General features: G+C 28.8%; 2 protein-coding genes across 2 annotated transcripts; both read left to right on the top strand.

Annotated features, from left to right (window-relative positions):
- The first annotated feature begins 10,255 nt into the window (after nt 1–10,255).
- LOC102593430 (peroxidase 72-like) lies at nt 10,256–12,911 on the top strand. Its single transcript, XM_006343321.2, has 4 exons — nt 10,256–10,515; nt 11,101–11,296; nt 11,698–11,856; nt 12,437–12,911. Exons 1-4 carry the CDS (start codon nt 10,279–10,281, stop codon nt 12,844–12,846), a joined length of 1,002 nt encoding a protein of 333 aa, XP_006343383.1. The 5' UTR covers nt 10,256–10,278; the 3' UTR covers nt 12,847–12,911.
- A 1,058-nt stretch (nt 12,912–13,969) lies between these two features.
- Nucleotides 13,970–16,491, top strand: LOC102593757 (peroxidase 72-like). Its single transcript, XM_006343322.1, has 4 exons — nt 13,970–14,188; nt 14,647–14,838; nt 15,244–15,409; nt 16,076–16,491. Exons 1-4 carry the CDS (start codon nt 13,970–13,972, stop codon nt 16,489–16,491), a joined length of 993 nt encoding a protein of 330 aa, XP_006343384.1.
- Nucleotides 16,492–19,484: the final 2,993 nt, after the last annotated feature.

Below are 19,484 nucleotides of genomic sequence, written 5' to 3'. Positions count from 1 at the left end.
TACTATTTTTGCAGCTTTATGAACTTTAACTCTAGTCTCTACTAAACAAACAAATTGTAGCTTCTTCCTGGCAATCCAATTATTCAACTCCTTTTGTTTGTATCTTTTATTGATCCCTCTAATGTTCCAACACAACCAATTCATATCGTAACAGATAAAGACCTTGCTTCAGGAGGTCTATTAAACGAGTTGCGTGTCTCACTGCTCAAAGGGGAAAAATAATTCTTCACTAAGAGTTCAGGGAAATTACTCAAATGTAAACTATCATTAGTATTTTGCTTGCTTGTCTCTTACCCTGCCTTTGGGGAAACTTGTTGCTCATCTTTGTTGCTCTCAATAATAGTCCCTTGTTTAGTCACTAGCTTTTTATGCTTCCATACCTGAGTAACATTTTTTTGTTGTCTTCTTCTCATCTGTACTTGGGGTGCTGCCACTTGTTGCTCAATACATTTATGACCTACCCTTATACATTTGTCACAAAATTCCGGTTTCCAATCATACTCTACCTTTTGGACATATTGTTCACCATTTGGATCCATAATGGTAATCTGTGTGGGCAGTGCTTTAGTCACATTTACCTCAATAAACATTCTAGCATATGAAATCCTGGTTTGTTTAGAGGTGCACTCATCAGCATAAATGGGGTTTCCAACCAGACTGACAATTCTACTTAGGGATCCACATCCCCAATAGTTCATTGGTAAGTTTGGAAACAACACCCATAGAGGTATTTCACTTAGGAACTCAACACTGAAATCAAAATTTGGAGTCCACTGTTTCAAGATGATAGGTCTATTGTTAATAGAATAGTGTCTTGTATAGTATCTAGCCTGCATATCCTCAATGGATTGGAATTTGATAATGTAATAGCCTTCAAGATGATAGGTCTATTGTTAATAGAATAGTGTCTTGTATAATATGTTATCAAAGCATATTTCCATTTCTGGATCTCTGGTTCCACCTTTTGTTTATCCAGTTGAGCAACCATGTGTCCTTCTAAAATTTGAGGTGGAACATAAGAAAGTGACATACCAGTCAATGTAGATCTATAAGAAAGTGACATACCAGTCGATGTAGATCTATTATTGCGAAATAGACTTGCCCAGGTCGTAAGATTTGGATTTGATTTCTCTTTGCCCTTCTGTGTTATCCTTTCAGCTTGCCCAATCTCAGTCATTATTTCTATTGTTCCATTGATTTCACCTTGTTCTCCAGCTCGAGAGTCTTCACAGCCTGTCATATTACTCCGGTAGGGGTAAGTTGTAGTCTCTTAACCACTCCCGAGCTAGTGGTATCATCTGTACCGCTCTTCTCCCCCTCATCCACGATTGAGGTTGAAATACCTTCAACCAGTTCCGGTTGGTTCTGCACAGGTTTAACCATACTACCAATCGTAACAATGGGATCACTTTTAGGTCTTCCTCGTGCTCGCCTTTTTCCTCGCCCCTACGCCTGTGGTTGTTGTGTCTTTGCTCGCCCTCTCGCCATGGTTATCACTTCTAGTGCACATTTAGACTAACATGCGCCTAGAGCATGAGAGAGAATAGAAGACACAAAACTTTGTAGTCTTCATATTTTTAGTTTTTTTATGAAAATAAAAGCTGAAAAGAAAGTCAACACATACATGTATGCTACTCAATATAGCATGTGTATATAATTTTGTAGTCATGTAAATCAATTTTTAATAACTATTATGATAGAGCATGAGAATGCAAAGTTAATTCATAATTTTTAAAATATTGTATAATTTATAAAAAGATATTTATTGATATGGAAATTTATAGTCTTCATATTCTTAGTTTTTTTTATTATTATTAATATTAGAAGTTCTCAAGTTTTTGAGATTTTCAAAGATAATTATTACAATTTGTTTGGTCAGAAATTAAAATACAAAAGTATTTGTTTATGATAAAAATTATTTAGTAAAATTGTTTATCAATTACTGCTCCTCTATTGGTTCATAATTTTTAATATAAAAATTCAAGTATCTTTATGTCCCGTGCTTTAATGACTTTTGATGATCATAACTCCTAAATTATATTAATAATCATATTCATATTATCATTTGATATTTCATATTGGTGTCCTATAAATAGGGGAATTATAAAAATATTTATAAAAAAATGATCAAATTTATATGTATAGTAAAATTAAGATTATATATATATATAGAGAGAGAGAGAGATAAAACTAAAAAAAAAAATTCCTTAACTCTCTTTTTTTTTCGAGAAAAACTTTAAATTCCATAATTTAATTTTCTCAATAACAAATATATGTTAAAAGTGTTAAAAAAATATATCATATATATAAATTAATTTTCTTCTTAACAACATAAATGGAGTGTAAATAAGGATAATAAGAGTAATATTTTTTTTCTTTTTTCTTTTTACCATAATAAATGTGAATATATGATTAATGTGTATTAAATTTATTATTATTGAAAGCAAATAAAAGTTTCTTTTATTTTTTCTACATTAAAGAAGGTGTTATCCTTTGTACAGTTATTACTCAAATTTATTTATAATAATTACCACGATAATATTATAATAATAGATTGAGAGAGAGAAACTTTTTAACTTTTCATATCAACGTTTATATTTTCAACTTTTTTAATCAGTATGAAAATTTATTTTTAGCAATTTTTTCGAATAAGTAATATCGAAGTCGTATTTTAATTTGTGTTTCTCTCTTTTATTATATTATTTATTAAAACATTTATCAAATAATGAAATTAATTAATTTAAAATATATTTAAGTTTTTCTTATAACCTTGCGAATCGCGGACAAGTACACTAGTTTAGCGAATACTTTTCCTACATGAAGCTTTTAATTATTAAATAGTCTAAATAAATTGTATTAGAAGCTTTAGCAATATTATATTGTATGACATTTAATCAATTGTTGATAAATGTCTTTGCTTGTATTTTCACTAAGACCTCGTTTGAATTAGTATAAATATTGCATGTTTTGATTTTAAGTTTTTTGGTGCACCCCTTTATCAAAAAATAAAATTAATCTTTTAAAGTTTAAATATTCTTAACAAAATTTTTACCACGCAATTATTCAAAAGGATAATAGAACCCCACAAAGTAAAAATACGTAAATGAAAATTTGGATCAAGTCTGGAATACTTTTATGCTTTTTCTCTTAATATATTGTTATTGAATATCATATTTAGATTGTCTTACAAATAGATTTATAACATTTATGTTTAATATATGACATTAAAATAGTTTCTATAAAACTATATATGCAAGAATGTTTTGGTTTAAGATATTCCAATAATCAAAAAATATTTTAGAATCCATTTTGACTGGAATATCTTGACCCAAAACCTATATAAAATTCCTCATAGTAATAATGTTAAAGATTCAAATTAAACTATCATAAATTGTCAAATCCAAACTCAGAAATAATTGTGTACTTATCTATGTTGAAGAAGAAGGAAGCTGACGATTGGAACAGGTCCAACGAAGCTGACTGACGAGTTTCCAGCACTGCTCTAGAATTAGAGTCGCTCTAGGATTAGACTACTTATATTAATTAGGATTATATTACGACTAGGATTAGATTATGATTAGGATTATAGTACAACTAGGATTAGATTATTTATATTTGCATTATTATTATTATATAGTAGTAATATGTATTGTAGTAGGACTCTAAGTATAGTTAACTTAGGACTCTACAATTCTCTCATATATAAGGAGGTTGTAACTCAACATTATTTTCATCAATACAATCCTTGATTTCTCTAATCCTAGACGTGAGATGGACTCCTTATAAGGGTTGGGCAATCCTCCTCTCTTTGAGCTAGCTTTTGGGGTGTGAGTTAGGCCCAAGACCTAATTTTACATGGTAACAGAGCATAAAAGCTCTTCCGCTTTCTGAGTATTGATAAAAAAAAAAAACACCTTGCAATAGCCCCTTCTACCAAAACCATGTCAACCTCCTCACTTCACTAAATCATTGTCGCTTGCTCCATTATACTTAAGCCAGCAAACTACCTCATAAAGAGGACACAAATATCCAAATTGATTCAGGTGATGAAACTGACGTATCTCATCTATGAACCAAGTAAAAGTAGTTGTTCCACTGGACAGACTGTTAGGGAAGTTGTAGCGGTTAGGAAGGATGCAAAAGATAGTGGCACCATTGATGATTGGAAGGAGAAAGATGTGTTGCTAAGGAGTTGGATCTCAAACACCTTGACCAAAGAAAGCATGTACCTAATTGTGGGCTGCTCAACTGCCAAGGAGATGTGGGAATGCTTGGAAAAAGCTTATATTTAAGCAACAAAAGTAATTAATTTTGCTAGAGGTTTAGGTCTCAAATACAAGACTTTTGTCATATTAGGTAAGGCACCATATTCCACTCTTAATCAATTTATTAATGCTCTCACGAGTTTTGATAAAAGAGAAGATGAAAAAGAGGTGTCACAACAAAATCACAACATGGTATTATCTGCTCAAAAAGGCAGGGGAAGAGGAAACAACAACATCAACTCCAGAGAAACAGGTCTCAAGCCTGCTGGACAGGGAACATGTTCTCAAAACAGTCGATATGGACCAGGTTCTAGAACAATAAAAGTTTCCAAAGCGAAAATAAGGAGAAGAATAATATTGAGTCATGTCAAATCTATGGTAGAAATAATCATACCGCTCTTAAGTGTTTTTACTGGTGGAACTACGAGTATGAATCTGCAGATGAACTATCACAAGCAACGACTAGACATCACATTCATACCGAAGCATTGACAAAACAAGTTTTTGTTGGGTTTTCAAAGTTTTTTTTGCTGCGTATTCGAATCAAGCTAGGAGTAACCGTTCCCTCTACTCACTAGCTTGAGGGGAATGTTGAACAAGAAGGAAGCTGATGATTGGAACATGTCAAAGGAACAGGTCCAACGAAGCTGATTGACGAGTTTCCAGCACTGCTCTAGAATTAGAGTCGCACTAGGATTAGATTACTTATATTAATTAGGATTATATTACGACTACGATTAGATTATGATTAGGATTATAGTACAACAAGGATTAGATTATTTATATTTGCATTATTATTATTATATAGTAGTAATATGTATTGTAGTAGGATTCTAATTATAGTTAACTTAGGACTCTACAATTCTCTCATATATAAGGAGGTTGTAACTCAACATTATTTTCATCAATACAATCCTTGATTTCTCTAATCCTAGACGTGAGATTTCTACAATCTACAAGCCACCTAGTTCAATTCAATTGATCAAAATGATAAAAGAAAAAAAAATTATACCTAGTTTTTGTTTTTCCTGTATCAAAGAAAGAATAATAGAGTTATAATTTTTCAATTATAGAGCTTAGGATATTTGAGAAGAAGGGAGCAATTTCATATAAAGGTGATGAGGTTGCTACCTAATAACTAATTTTTAGTGGCAATTAATTAGCGACAAAAACTTAATTGTCATTAAATATTTATTTTTAAAGGCAATTAGCACTTTTTGTAAATGTCTCTAAAACCTATAGCAATATTGATCTAATGATAATTAACTATGTTTGCAAAAATTTTAACACTCTTTATTAATATGTATATTTACTACCGCTGAATAAAACAAATTTAATGATTAAGAAAGATGAGTTGATGAATGTATGAATTTCTCCATCATTGATCAAAATCCCGTTTTCACGTTTTGGGAATTACAAAACTTCTAATAGGGAACACATTCATTTCTTTTTACGGGCTCTTTGCAAGTTGCAAAAATAAGAATCCTGAGATGGATGGATGTGTGATATACTAAACGAGATAAGTTTAGAAATGAGGATATTAAGAACAAGTTAGGATGAGAGTGACCTCCGTGGTGGACAAGCTAAGGGTAGCGAGATTGAGATGGTTTGAGCATGTGAAAAGATGTGAAGATCCCCTAGTGAGGAGGTGTGAGATGTTGGATATAGTGGGTACAAGGAGAGAGGGTAGACAGAGGCGGAGCCAAGATTATGAGTTTGGGGGTTCACAAGTTAATATACATAAAAAAATTTTAATTTTCTAATACAAATATAGGGTCTACGAAAAACTAGTGGGTTCGTCCGAACCCATGAACCCGCACCTAACTCTGCCTCTGAGGGTAGAGGTAGGTCAAAAAGAGTATTAGGGAGAGGTGATTAGACATGACATGACACAATTTCAGATTACTGAGGACATGATCTTAGATTGGGGGGGTGGGGGTGTGGAGAGGTCACAAATTATGATAGAAAAGATTTGTAGGTAGTGAAGTGCTGTCTTGATTTTTGATGGGTGTAGGTATTAACCATATGCTTGTAGGTCTTGTTTTTTATATCTATCATCATCTGTAGTTGTTTATTGTAGTTCAGTTCTCACACTATTTTGTTGTTATGTTATTGTTCCTCTCTTGTAAGATTTGCACTTCTTTCCTTATTAGTTGTTATGTTTCTTCATTGTTTCTTTTTTCTACTTGATTTATTGCATTTGAGTCGAGAATTTTTCTAAAATAACCTCTCCACCCCCACAAGATAAAGATAAAATATGCGTACACTCTACTATTTTTATATCCCACTAATGAAATTTCACTGAATATGATGTTGAACTCTACGCGATACAAATTCCATTTTGTCAAAGCTTTTACAAAGAGACGCATATCATAAAAACAAAAGCATGGACTTTTGCTTTATAAATGTAATCTTCTTTCGTAGAATATTTATCTGTTAGTAATTTCTATTTTGTGGACTCACATATTAACATATTATACATAGATATATTATTAATAAAAGAGCTCGTTGTATGATCTAATAAAATATTAAAGTTTCAGATCTAAAAAGTAAATACATATTAATATGAATTTATTTTAGAAAATTTGAAAATTCATAAACCTTTTCTTAAGTCTGATGGAGACTTACTGAAAAGGTACATTTCCAACCTAAAAATGGTACTTTAGAATCCTTAAATAAGCATGGTCCCTAAATCGAAAGACAACGTTCTTTTATTTCTCTCCATCTCAGATAGGGAACATCACAAAGAACTATCTTCAATGTTTGGAAGATCTTGTCTTCTTCGATCAAGTATTACCATGGATAAATATTAGTATTCCGATCATTCTTATACATTGATATCACTGTCTAATGATTTACTTGTGATTTTAGGTGAATGCTATAAAATTTTCCAAGATTATCCACATTAACTATAAACAAAGAAGATTAACTTATAGAGAGAATGCAAGGCTTGGATTTTTTTATACAGAGTATTGGATCACAGGCTGTGCAAATTGTGTCATTGTTCTAAAGAAATGATTATGTTAATTAAACAAATTAAATGTGAGGGCTTAAATAATTAGATTTTTATGAGGAATCTTTAATGGTATTTTAAGGTGATAAGAGAAAAGAAATTGCAAATGGGACTGACAAGTTTAATTGTGGAGTAATAAATAAATTTAATTAGCCTCACAAGTTTAGATGGAGTATTAATTAGATGAGGTATCCATGTTTATATTCACAAAAAGTGACAGAATGAGCTTAGTCACCGCTTGTTCAACAATTTGGAAGTGTTAGATTATATTCATAAAAGAATTTTACACATGTATGTGCAAAAAAAAAAAATTAAATTAAAAGACATAATGAAACTTCTATTATTATTATTACGAAAAAGGGTTAAAATAAATAAATCTTTAACATATGCACTTATCAATATATCGATCTAAAAATGCTTCTATTATTACTTTTGGGTCATTATATCATTTTCCTAATTAACATATCGTTTCTTTTCTTTTTAAACACATTATTTTTCAATTTATATAGAAAGCTTACACACATTGATGGTTCAGATATGTAACTCAAAAAACTGGGATACTTTATATATGTTTTTGACCATTTGCTCAGTGTGCAAGTCTATCATGGACAAGAAAAAATAACTAAAGAGAATATTAAATTAGGAAAAGGCCTTGGTATGGAGTCGTATTTGTGAGAGAGCGTTTTACCCCTCAATGTGGGACTTTCTAGTGCGAATCCAAAGTTAGTCGAACTCCAATGTGGATACCGAACACCGGGTGGAAAATCACAAAAAAAATTTAGAAAGAAGCAATTTGAAAGAGAAAATAAAACAAATTAATTGAAACAGAAAATTCTCTTTGTTTTAATTTGTTTCTCATACCTTTTTTTAGTTCATATAAAAAAATTATTTTTTTAATAATTTTTTAATTTTAGTTTTTCACCTGACATACATAAAATTACAAAATTAAAGAATATACATATCTTTAATTCAAGACTATAAATACAAAAGTTTTGGATTTTTTCAAAATTTTGTGTCAAATAGAAATGAGATAAACCAATTAAAACGAAAAGAATAATATTATAAAAGTTTTCGGATCTATCTTTGCATTTTGTGCAATCTTGTGCAGATAAATGACAGCCTTGACCAAACAAAAATAATATAAAATCTCTAGTTGCATTTTTGCATATGATTAACTAATTGCGGGAGGTCGGTGTTAAATCGGGGCCAAATTTAAAACAAAACAAAAAAAAAATTCATCAAATAATATAATTAATGTAATATTTTTTTCACTATATAATTAAATTAACATATTTGCGTGGTAATCATATTTTTTTGATAAGTGTTGATAGTTATTAAATATTTTTGGTTATATAATAATTATTTGAAGAAAGAAATTATTTAAGAGGAAGAAAGTATTTTTTTTTTTTTTTAGTGTAAATTTTTTTACACCATCAAATTATCTTCAGTTGTTGTAGAAAGTTATTTATTTTGTTTTTGAGATTACAAGTCTCGCATTTTAAGAAAACATACGTATCAACATTTTTAAGTGATCGAATTATGAATATTATTTCTCTCTATATATATATATAAACTTAATTTTGAAAAACCTAATAATTTATGTATAGTCTTTGAAAAAGGGCCTAATTCAAAAGGTGACAAATGAGCTTACTCAGCACTTATTCAGCAATTTGGAAGGTTATGCCATGAAATATTACTATTTGAAAATTCATATTTTATTTCAACACATGTATGTGCAAAAAAAAAATAATTAAAAATTAAAAGACATGATGAAACTTTAATTATTAATATTATTATGGAAATGAGATAAAAAATATGTTATTAAATTATGTGAAATTAATAAATAATGCCCTACATCAATACGTTGGTCCAAAAATAAATTTCAAAAAAACTAAATACTTTTGATTTTGTTACATTTGGTTCAAAAAATTTAAAAAGTAAATATATTATTATTTTTAACAAACATTATTTTTCAATTCAGGTAAGAAAAAAAAACCCACACATTGATAGTTCAGGTATATGACACTCCTAAAGTTGAGATACTTTAGTTGCGTTTTGACACTTTAATTGAGTGTGCAAAGTCTATTGTGGACAAATAAAAATAAACAAAAAGAATATTAAATTAGGAAGAAACTTTCTTTTTAAAACAAATTGAAAGAGAAAATAAAACTAATAAATAACGGAGTATTCTCTCCGCTCCGATTTATTTCTCTTAATTTTCTTTTTAGTACGTTTAAAAGCAAAGTCTATTTTTTTTAATAACTCTTTAATTTTAATTTTTAATATTTTTTTAAGCCACCATAATGGATTGGTGGGGATCAGGTAGGGCTAGTTTCAAAGATATATAATAAAGTAATTACTTCATAATAAATATAGTTATAATTTATTTATATTAAAAAATAGTTAAAAGTCACAGAGAGTGTACACTAACTATATAATATAACTTGTCAAAATACACGGACTATACAATATAACTTACTTATACATGACCTATATATTGACTATACATTATGATACACTCAAAAGGCTGAAGATAGCTTAATTATACATGAAGTATACAATGACTATTCAACTTCGATCAACTCAAAATCACCTATAAACAGTCTCAAAATTTAGATATAAAATAATCTCGATGTTTCAAGTCTTTTGATATACAATTCACTCAAAATGATTCACATTTTCGGTACGTCCAATTTAAAAAACAAAAAACAAAAAAAAAAAACAAAGAATAATGACGAAGCAGAAGAAGATATTTCGCTCAAAATCACCTCTAAACTGTTTTAAAATTTAGATATGAAATCCTCTTAATATTTCAAGTCTTTAATTTTGATATATAATTTATTTGAAATGATTCCCATTTTCAATACAACGAATTTAAAAAAAGAAGAAGAAATCTTAGTATATTTCTCATTGTACACTATATATACTCATGAACAAGGTATCATATTACATATTAAAGCTTCTTTTTTCTATAAGAAGTCCTTATTAGAACTTGTCAACATGGCTAAAGTTTTGAGTTTATTCTTTATGATCATATATCTTCTTGCTTTTGCACCAATATTATGTTTATCAAGCAAAACCAATTATAATTATAGTTACTTGTATCCACAATTTTATGATGGGTCATGCCCGAAAGCAAAAGAAATTGTCAAGTCTGTTGTTGCTAAGGCCGTAGCCAAAGAAGCCCGAATGGCTGCCTCTTTGCTACGACTCCATTTTCATGATTGCTTTGTTAAGGTACATTTTTCCTCATATGTGTCACTTAGGAAGTGTCCATAGTAAAGATATTTATTATATGTTCTTGATTCATCAATATACTTTCCACGATAGCATTTGAGTAGATATTATTACTTTTACTCGAATCAATAATATATAGTACTTTGTTTATGATTGAAAATGTTTTTTCAAATAATAAGTCATTTTCCAAATTGGATTGTCAGAAATATGTCTCAAGAAACAATTTCAACAAAAGTGGGGAAAATGACTTCCCTCACTTTTGGGGGAAGGTAAATTTGCTTTTATAATTTTTTTATAACTTCAAATTATTGTATTAATTTTTAATAATTAATACTCAAAAGTTCCATCAAACACTATTAAGTTTGTTGATATTGTTATCAATCTTTCATACCTTTTACAAGAAAAAGTTCTCCATTATTCTCTAATTAAACATCGAAAAACTACTCTCTAGAAAATAAGAGGGTGTATAAATAAGCTTATAATTAGATAGTCAAATCAAATTATATGTACTTTTTGACTTATAATATTTCCGATTTATGACTTTTTAAGTATTTTCGATTCGATCAAACTTTTTTATTTATGTAGGGTTGTGATGCATCGGTGCTTCTTGACAGTAGTGGAACCTTGAAAAGTGAAAAATTATCAAACACCAATATGAATTCAGCACGTGGATTTGAAGTAATTGATGAAATTAAATCTGCACTTGAAAAGGAATGCCCTCAAACTGTCTCTTGTGCTGATATATTGACACTTGCTGCAAGGGATTCTACTGTTTTAGTAAGTACAACTACTTTAAGCCTAACAAAAAGTAGTTGGGACAGAGCTAGAGTATCAATTAAGAATTTTGATTATATTTTATACTTATATATGAGAACAATAAATCTATTAAATATGTATAAATAACGTATAATTGTGAATTCGGTAATTAAGATGAGTTATGAATTTGTGTAGAGTTTGATTTCAATTAGTTTTAGAATTCATTTTGTACAAAAATGATGGGATTAGCTATTTGTATAGAAGGTGAAATAGCTAATCTCACAAAATATTTTTATTTATCCCATTTCGATAATCAAATGATCCCTAAAATCCTGATTCCGCCTTTATTATAGGTACAGAAAAAGTTGCATTATTTTATGCTATTTATTAGTATATAAAACTTAAACCCAATTATTATTTATGCAGGCTGGTGGACCAAGTTGGGAAGAAGAGATGCAAGAGATGCTAGTATAAGTGGCTCCAACAATTGCAATAACATTCCTGCTCAAAACAACACATTTAGTGCCATTCTCACTAAATTCAAGCTAAAAGGACTTGATCTTGTTGATTTTGTTACTTTATCTGGTAAAAATTACTCCTAATATTTTTCTTTAACCACCCTTAATCACTTATTTTCCCCCCAACTTTTTTAAATTTTTTTTATTATTATCAATATATATAAATTAAATTTATTTTAATTTTTATCCAGACTATAAAATAGGAATTAGTTATGACACTATTAGACACAAAGGTTTTTCCTTCTGTGAATCAGTGAGAAATTTTTGTTGTAGAACACGATTTTCCTATTCATTTCCGACCAAACCAACTTATTAGAAAAATGCACGATGAAAAACATATTCTCATTGAAATAGTGAGAAACTTCTTAATTTTTTCATATGAAAACATTACTATTTTTTTTTTCTTTTCTCACAGATCCAATCAAAATATCTATGAGAACATACACTGAACATTCTTTAGTGAAAAAATAGTGATTTTTTAGTAGCGTGAATTCCTCGCTGGCTAGTCCATTGTTAATTTCCTCGTAGCTAAGAGAAATCCATCACTAAGTAGGATTAGCAACAAATTTTTACTGTTTAGATACAAAATTTGTCCGTCGCTAAATCTTGTTTTACTATAGTTAATACTAGAAGAAATTGTTGTGCAGGGAGCCACACAATTGGAAAAGCAAGATGTACTAGTTTCAAGCAGAGACTCTACAATCAATCAGGCAAAAATTTACCAGATTATACATTAGATAAAAAATATGCTGCCCAATTAAGCACTAAGTGTCCAAAATTTGGTGGTGACCAAAATTTATTTTTCTTGGATTATGTTTCACCAACAAAATTTGATAACAATTACTACAAGAACTTGTTGGCTTCAAAGGGTTTATTGAATTCAGACCAAATTCTTGTAACAAAGAATGAAACATCATTAGAATTGGTGAAATTGTATGCTAAAAATAACGAGATTTTCTTCAAGCAGTTCGCGAAATCCATGGTGAAATTGGGAAATATTTCACCTTTAATGGGACATAAGGGAGAGATTAGGAAGAATTGTAGAAAAATGAACTAAGAGAGTTCAATTATTGTGTCTTTATTTGATGTAATTTTTATGTTTTTATTTTATCATTTTTCAATGTTTTTTTTTTTTAATTTTTTTTTGTCAATTTGTAATCATCCTATGTACCAATGTTCATCTTGGTGTGCTAAATGTTAATAATTGTTTCATATGAAGCACTTACCATCTTTCAATATGGTATTTTATGTCCATAATTTAATTGTTATAGGTTTTAAAATGTGTATTTAACATTTTTTAATAGATTTAGTGATAATAATAAATATATGTATTTATAACAATACTCTATATTAATTGACCATATATTTTATAAAATGGTGTCAAAATATAAAAAAATTGGACACACGTAAAAAAAAGACAATGTCAACATATAACGATGGAAAACTTAAATTTTAACTTAGCTAAACAATATAAATTTTCCGTTATTTATAGTAAAAAAGAAGTTATTGCGAGACTTTTCTCAAAAATGTTGCGTGACTTAATTATATATCAACTCAATTAGTAAGATATGGAGTCGTAAAGGTTATCTAGAATGCATTTAAAATGAGTTACTAAAATTTGAAAATTAGACGTAGATGAATAAAGACGGATCAAATTAATTATTTATTTTATTACTTATAAAGCACAACTTCTACTTTACTAAGCAAGGTATTGTGGAAATTATTTTTTATAATTCTTACTACAAAAGGTACAAATCCAATCTAAATGAACAACAATTACGTTCAAATTGGCATGGCATAATTGAAATTTCGAAATTCAAAACTTCTAAATTTTAATTGTGAATTCGGACATATAAACTTAAAGTTTTATTTTTTTCTGAAATAAAATTTATATATTTAAAAACACTACTTAAAAAGTAATAGCTATAAATCACGATAATTAATATTTTTTATATAAATAAATTGTTAAAAAAATAAATTAAATTGACTCTCGAACTTTCAGTTGTGTCACGTAATACTCTAAGCTACCAAGAACAAACGGACACCTCAACCTTTGAACACTATATATACTCATTCATTGTATCTCAATTTTATTATAAAAATCCAATCTTCTGATATGTTAAAGTTATTTTTTTTTATTTATAACAAGTCCTTGATTAATTATTAGAGCTTTAGTCATCATGGCTAAAATAACATGGACTTTATTTCTTGTTGCTTTTGTATGTTTGTCTTGCAAGACCAAATATTATGTTTATGGTTGTTTGGACCCACAATTTTATGATTTGTCATGCCCTAAAGCAAAAGAAATTGTCAAGTTTGTTGTTTCTAAGGCCGTAGCCAAAGAAGCAAGAATGGCTGCCTCTTTGTTGAGGCTTCATTTTCATGATTGTTTTGTCAAGGTACGTAAATTATCTGGTATGTTTTGTAATGTATGAAAAAATGACTTTTCTAGTGAGTCAAAAAATATTTTTCACAAATGTCAGTCTACATTGATTGATTCTTTCCCAGGGGCAGACCCAGCGGGGATAGATAGGGGTGCATGTGTACATGTTAACTTCGGAAAAAAATCATGTATATATATGTATATCTATATTGAGAAACTGACAAAAACTAAATATAATAAATGGTGCACCCATGGAAAGCATAAGATGACACTTGGTACTGCTGGTATTGGCTAGTGCATCCGCCCTTGTGATCTTGGTTTGAGCCTAACCAGAATCACAATTTATTATTTTTATTATAAGTTTTGAATTTAAAGGTTAAAATTGCTAGATTAGAAATTCGAACCTATAATCATTCAGTAGATTACTTATTAAATATTTTCCATGATATTTCATTATATACTATGATCATGCAGGGTTGTGATGCATCTTTGCTTTTGGACAGCAGTAGAACAATAATAAGTGAAAAATTATCAAATGCCAATAGGAATTCGGCACGTGGATTTGAAGTAATTGATGAGATTAAATGTGCACTTGAAAAGGAATGCCCTCAAATTGTCTCTTGTGCTGATATATTAGCACTTGCTGCAAGAGATTCTACTGTTTTAGTAAGTACTAACAACTTTATGCCAAGCAAATATAATAAATTTGACTAAATAATAGTTTACTACCGATTTGAACGAATTCAATAATTTTTATTTAAATCTTGTACAATCAATATATTAAATTTTTTGTTAAATATATAGAAATATAATTATGAATTCAGTAATCAAGATAAGTTGTGGAATCGTGGCAAGAGAATTCATAAACATAAAATTGACTCATCCTCGAAATCCAAAACGAAAAGAGCGATAGAACAAAATCACATTATTTCAGTGACATATCTAATCAAATAAACTGTCTCTATTATTAATATAAAAACAAAAGGGTATCTATAATTATCTTAATCTGACTATATAATTATTTTTATATTATTAATGTATAAAACTTAAATTCGATTATTATTTGTACAGGCTGGTGGACCAAGTTGGGAGGTTCCATTGGGAAGAAGAGACTCAAGAGAGGCTAGTTTAAGTGGTTCCAACAATGATATTCCTGCTCCCAATAACACATTTGATACTATTTTCACTAAATTCAATTCAAGAGGACTTGATCTTGTCGATCTGGTTGCTTTGTCAGGTAATTTTTTACCCTAACTATTCATTTATATGACACATTATATCTTTAGTGTATCACAAAAATAAATACATTTTAATATATTTACATATAAAATATATTTGACTGTTTAGAAAAATTTCAAAAAATATTATACCTTAAATTTTATATTCAATTAAATAAAATCAAATAAAAGGAGACGAAGGGAATACTACTTTTTCTTTAACCACTCTTCAATCCCTTGCTTGTCATCATCCCTCACTTCTTTAATTTGTATGCACTAGACAAATAAATTTACACTATTAATTTATCGAAAAGATAACACTATATAACCATCCATATTAATCAAGATTAGTAACTTAAAAAAAATAAGCAAGTAACTAATTACAACAGACTAAAATAGATGCAACTTGTTTACACTGTATTTTATCCTATTACGACACATCACTTGTATTACTTATTTAACCTAAATAGACGTCTACCCAACTGAGTAAATTAAAATTAGTCCGCAGATGTATAATATATACATATAATTCATGTGTAATACGTATATCATGTATATTGAATATATAATCTATGTATACTAGCTTAAAAAAAGTAAACACTAAGTCTGACTAGCAATTCATATAAAAGTCCCTAAAATAAACTAGTTAGAAATTTCTTTACACTGTCGGTGCGTATTCTTTGCAGGGGCCCACACAATTGGAGATTCTAGATGTATCAGCTTCAAACAAAGACTGTATGGTCAATCAGGGAATTACTATTTTCCAGATTACTCCTTAGATAGATTTTATGGTGCACAATTGAGCACTATGTGCCCAAGATTTGGAGGTGACCAAAATTTATTTTTCTTGGATTATGTGTCACCAACAAAATTTGATAACAACTACTTCAAGAACTTGTTGGTTTTAAGGGGTTTGTTGAATTCAGATCAAGTTCTTGTGACACAAAATATGGCATCATTACAATTGGTGACATTGTATGCTCAAAATAATGAGATTTTCTTCCAGCAGTTCGCGAAATCTATGGTGAAAATGGGAAATATTTCGCCTTTAACGGGATTGAGGGGAGAGATTAGGAAGAACTGTAGAATAATAAACAATTAAAATATATAGACTTTTTTTTAACAAATTTTTTTTTATATCACTAGACAGACGTCTAGTGGCCTTTTATTAATAATTAAAATAATAATCTCCACTTTATTAATTTGAGTGAGGTGATATACCTCTACTAATTAACAAGAAATATTAATTATTGTGTATCCATTATATGTATTTCTTTTGTAATCATCATCATATATCGAGTTCATCTTGGGTTGCTTAGTGTACTACATGTTTATGCTGATTTCATATTTCTATATGTGATGAAAAGAAGTATAAATATTTTCATATTGTGTTAAGACATATGAAGCAAGGCATCAATTTCTCAATGAGATTAAAAAAATTTATGATTGTATGATCATAAATTCTCTATTTTAAGTGCTTTATAAAAGATCGCAGCGATCATAATACCTTTTTGTGGACCAAAGCATTCTTATTTATGATCTAATTTCGCTAGGTATAAATTTAGAGAACGTTTATCATGCTCATTCTAAATTTTGTAGAAATTAAGTTATGCAGCATAAAATGTATATATTTCTATGATCTAATTTCGCTAGGCATAAATTTCGAGAACCCTTTGCCTTTTTGGGCATAAGTTTTATAAGAATCAAGTTATATTTTTTTACCATTTTACGACATAATCTGTGGATTCTGAAACTGATAAGACAAAAAGACCAATATGTAAGAAATTGATTTTTGAAGAAGAGAAAACAAGTCAAATTACTACAACATAAATATTTCATTCTTCATACTTAAACAAGAACTTGATAATTAATCCCAAAGCTCATTACAAGACTTAAAATTTAAATTACTTCTTGCTCATATACAAAGATAAATTCTATCACCACATACGTACGTATATTAGTGTGTGTACATACACACGATACATACATGAATACGTCTATACATAGAAATAATGAATATTAGGCTGATGCACTATCCATGTGTTTGGCGATAGCATTTTGCAATTCATTTGCTTTAGCTCCAACAACCTTATATCGACCATGTTACCTTCCTTGATGAACATGAAAGTTGGCATTGCTTCCACAGCCCAATCATTGACTAAAAAGGACATGAAGCATTAAATCTTGTAATCAATTATCTGGAATTCGAAATTATAATTCCTAAAATTGAACTCAAATTATGTTACATTTTACCTTCAATTCATCTATATCCAACTTAAGAAAGGTTGGCTAAGTCCGCCAAGAATGGAGAAATAAATCGACATGGACCACACCAAGCAACAGTGAAGTCCACGACTATTTGCGATTATATTAATTTATCATGATTAAATAGTAAAATCGTATGCCTTACAATAAGTCAATAACAATCAATAACATGATAACTATTATATATGCTCGGTTGAAATCTATACTTCAAGAAGGCTAAATAGTGCATTTGATTGAATGAGAGAAACCCATGCCAAATCCAACTATTACCATACCAAATTGCACAATTAACAAAAAGGTAAATCAACCACTAACTAACCAAAAGTAAATTAAAAAAATGGAAATATAAATAATAATCAGAATATAAGAGATTTAACTCCACAAATTTAATCAAACAACAATAATATATTCATTGAAATTTTACATATTTTATTACTACCTCGTGAAAGTAGAGATATTTTTTTCGAAAGATTCTCGATTCAAGTACAATAAATGCATATACAAATTAAAGAAGAAGTAGTCAATGAAGAAAATACAACAGGTAACAAGGAAACACTGCAACGGTAGACGGGAACAACAATAACAACAAAATAGTGTGATAATCGAAACACAATAAACAACATACTAGGATAGAAAATTGAAAACAATAGTAATAAACAATGATGAATATCAAAAACAAGAACTACAGTAATACAATTAGTACAATAACAAATACCAACGACTCAAAACAAGACAACCGATGACTTGTCCCTCCTCTGCCATTTCTTTGTTTTTTTTAAGGATTTTAGGATTTTGGTTTTTGTTTTGATTTTAGGATTTTGTTTTCTCCTAAATTTTGTTAAATAAAAAGCTTGGTTCTTCCTCAATATATATAATACTAGGAGTAAAGAGTATTTTGGAAGATATTTTTTTCTAAAATATTTGTTTTTTTTTATCATTACTTTGGTTAGCTTTGACTTTGAGGAAATAAATACTACTCTATCTATTTTATTTTATGTATTTTAATTTGATTCAGCAAGAAATTAAAGAATACAAAAAATAAATAAATTATGTCCTAAATTATACATATTGTTGTGAATACGGATTATCCAAAGATTGACCAAGTTATTGCGCTGGGGTTAAACCACAAGGAGACTCGAGAATTAGACAGTTCAATAATATATTTGTGTTGAATTCAGGTTGAAAAAAATAAATAAATTATATTTGCGAGTTTAAGATTTTATGTGTATTATTAAGTAAAGAGTTTAATTCCGATTCTCTCAACTCCATTCTCAGAATCTAAATTTCTCATTCTTTTTTTATCTTTATTCTTAATTACTCGTGATCAATATTTTCCATGATAATTCAGTAGTTCAAGTGTTACAATTACTTTCTAAATGTCATATCATTTCTAGAAATGATGAATACCATTAAGAATTAAGATAAATACATTGAAATTAAGAATTTGTTAAATATACATAATAAAAAACAAACTTTTAAAAAATAAAAATAAGATACATGCATTGAAATGAATGGAGTCAAAATTGATTAAATCGTGCCAATTGAAATAGTATCTTTTTATTTTCTCTTTCCCAAAAAAAAAACAGTTGAGTGTAGAATATTTTATCTGTAACGCATATTGCACGATATATATTGTTTTAGCATAGAACAAAATAAAGAAAAAGAAATTTTATGTAGATAGACCTCCATGAAGCTGAAAATGAAATTAACCAGCGGATGCATAGGATAATTATAGCTACGCTACGTAATTAGGCAACTGTAGCTAAGAAAGCTCATTATGTTTCAACTCTTAGCTATTTATGAAATTTTCTCAATTAGTAATTATTTATT

This window comes from Solanum tuberosum, unplaced genomic scaffold, assembly GCF_000226075.1.
Source record: "Solanum tuberosum cultivar DM 1-3 516 R44 unplaced genomic scaffold, SolTub_3.0 scf00039, whole genome shotgun sequence".
Lineage (NCBI taxonomy): Eukaryota > Viridiplantae > Streptophyta > Magnoliopsida > Solanales > Solanaceae > Solanum > Solanum tuberosum.
This window is presented reverse-complemented; position numbering and strand designations above follow the sequence as displayed.

Coding starts and splice junctions, on each gene's coding strand:
- LOC102593757 (XM_006343322.1), top strand. CDS start 13,970: ATGGCTAAAATAACATGGACTTTATTTCTTGTTGCTTTTGTATGTTTG. Junction 14,189..14,646: donor TTCATGATTGTTTTGTCAAG/GTACGTAAATTA, acceptor ATGATCATGCAG/GGTTGTGATGCATCTTTGCT. Junction 15,410..16,075: donor CGATCTGGTTGCTTTGTCAG/GTAATTTTTTAC, acceptor TATTCTTTGCAG/GGGCCCACACAATTGGAGAT.
- LOC102593430 (XM_006343321.2), top strand. CDS start 10,279: ATGGCTAAAGTTTTGAGTTTATTCTTTATGATCATATATCTTCTTGCT. Junction 11,297..11,697: donor GGATTCTACTGTTTTAGTAA/GTACAACTACTT, acceptor TTATTTATGCAG/GCTGGTGGACCAAGTTGGGA. Junction 11,857..12,436: donor TGATTTTGTTACTTTATCTG/GTAAAAATTACT, acceptor ATTGTTGTGCAG/GGAGCCACACAATTGGAAAA.